The sequence below is a fragment of the Notothenia coriiceps genome, unplaced genomic scaffold, assembly GCF_000735185.1.
Source record: "Notothenia coriiceps isolate Sejong01 unplaced genomic scaffold, NC01 NC01_scaffold00034803, whole genome shotgun sequence".
NCBI classification, from domain to species: Eukaryota; Metazoa; Chordata; class Actinopteri; order Perciformes; family Nototheniidae; genus Notothenia; species Notothenia coriiceps.
Genome location: NW_011367504.1, coordinates 1 through 961, shown reverse-complemented (window position 1 = coordinate 961; position 961 = coordinate 1). Strand labels below are relative to the sequence as shown.

Genomic DNA, 961 nt, shown 5'->3' with positions numbered 1-961 from the left:
CACACACACACACACACACACACACACACACAATTGGTTACTTTAGAAATACATGAAAAAATATGTGCATTTAAAGTTAACACATTGTTAGCATATTAGCACCAGAAATATACTTAAAGTATCAAAAGTGAACAAACTAATTCTGAAGAATAATATGCATCATATTATTTTAATGTGGGTGTTACAAAAATATACATATATAATATAAAATAGCATTATATTAAATAAAAGAAAGCCACCTACAACAATAACCCTAGTGTAATGTTAGTGTTGGCTGTTCCTGTTTTAGCATTTGTTTTTGTTTTCCTTGATTTTTGTTGTTTAATTGTATATTATTTACTCCATTAAGTTTTCACTTTAGTAAAAATAGGATGTATTTCATGAACTGTTCTAGACTGCATTCAGAAATCACCTGCAACAAAAATAAATCTTCAAAACAAAAACGAGAGAAGGAATATAAATAAGAGTAGAGATGATGAAAGGAGCAATTACACTTTGTGCACCAACACTACAGTATTTTCTGTGAGATGTAGTGAAGTAGAAATATCAGGAAGCAGAACATTAAACATTTGTAGTAGCAGTGATCAAGGTAAACCTGATCTGTACCTTCATGGCTTCATTGAGTCTGTTGGCGAAGTACAGCTGTCTGTTCTCAAAGCACTCCACTGTGAGAGGACAAATTCATATATTAAATATAATATCATTACATCCTATGCAACAGTGTTTGATTTTGAAAAGCTATAAACATTTACAAAGATGTTCATTTTAAAATCAGTATCCCCTTCCTCCCACACCGCCCTCACATGCACATACTGTGAATATCATAATAAAACTTTTACCCAGAGTGAGGAAGGATTTCTCCAGGTCTCCCTTCACCTCCTTCCTGATGCTCTCCTTCATGTCGTAGGGACTGTAGCTCTTATAGCGCTCAAACACTACACACACACACACACACACACAC

General features: G+C 33.8%; 1 protein-coding gene across 1 annotated transcript in view; it reads right to left on the bottom strand.

The window, feature by feature from the left end:
- The window catches only part of LOC104962447 (annexin A2-like), a gene marked incomplete at its 5' end in the record, with an annotated part of 1,661 nt that extends 713 nt beyond the window's left edge, over positions 1–948 (bottom strand). The window contains 2 exons of the mRNA XM_010790883.1: positions 596–665; positions 840–948. Coding sequence (XP_010789185.1) covers positions 596–665; positions 840–948 — 179 coding nt within the window. The remainder of the gene's footprint in view (positions 1–595; positions 666–839) is intronic.
- Positions 949–961: the final 13 nt, after the last annotated feature.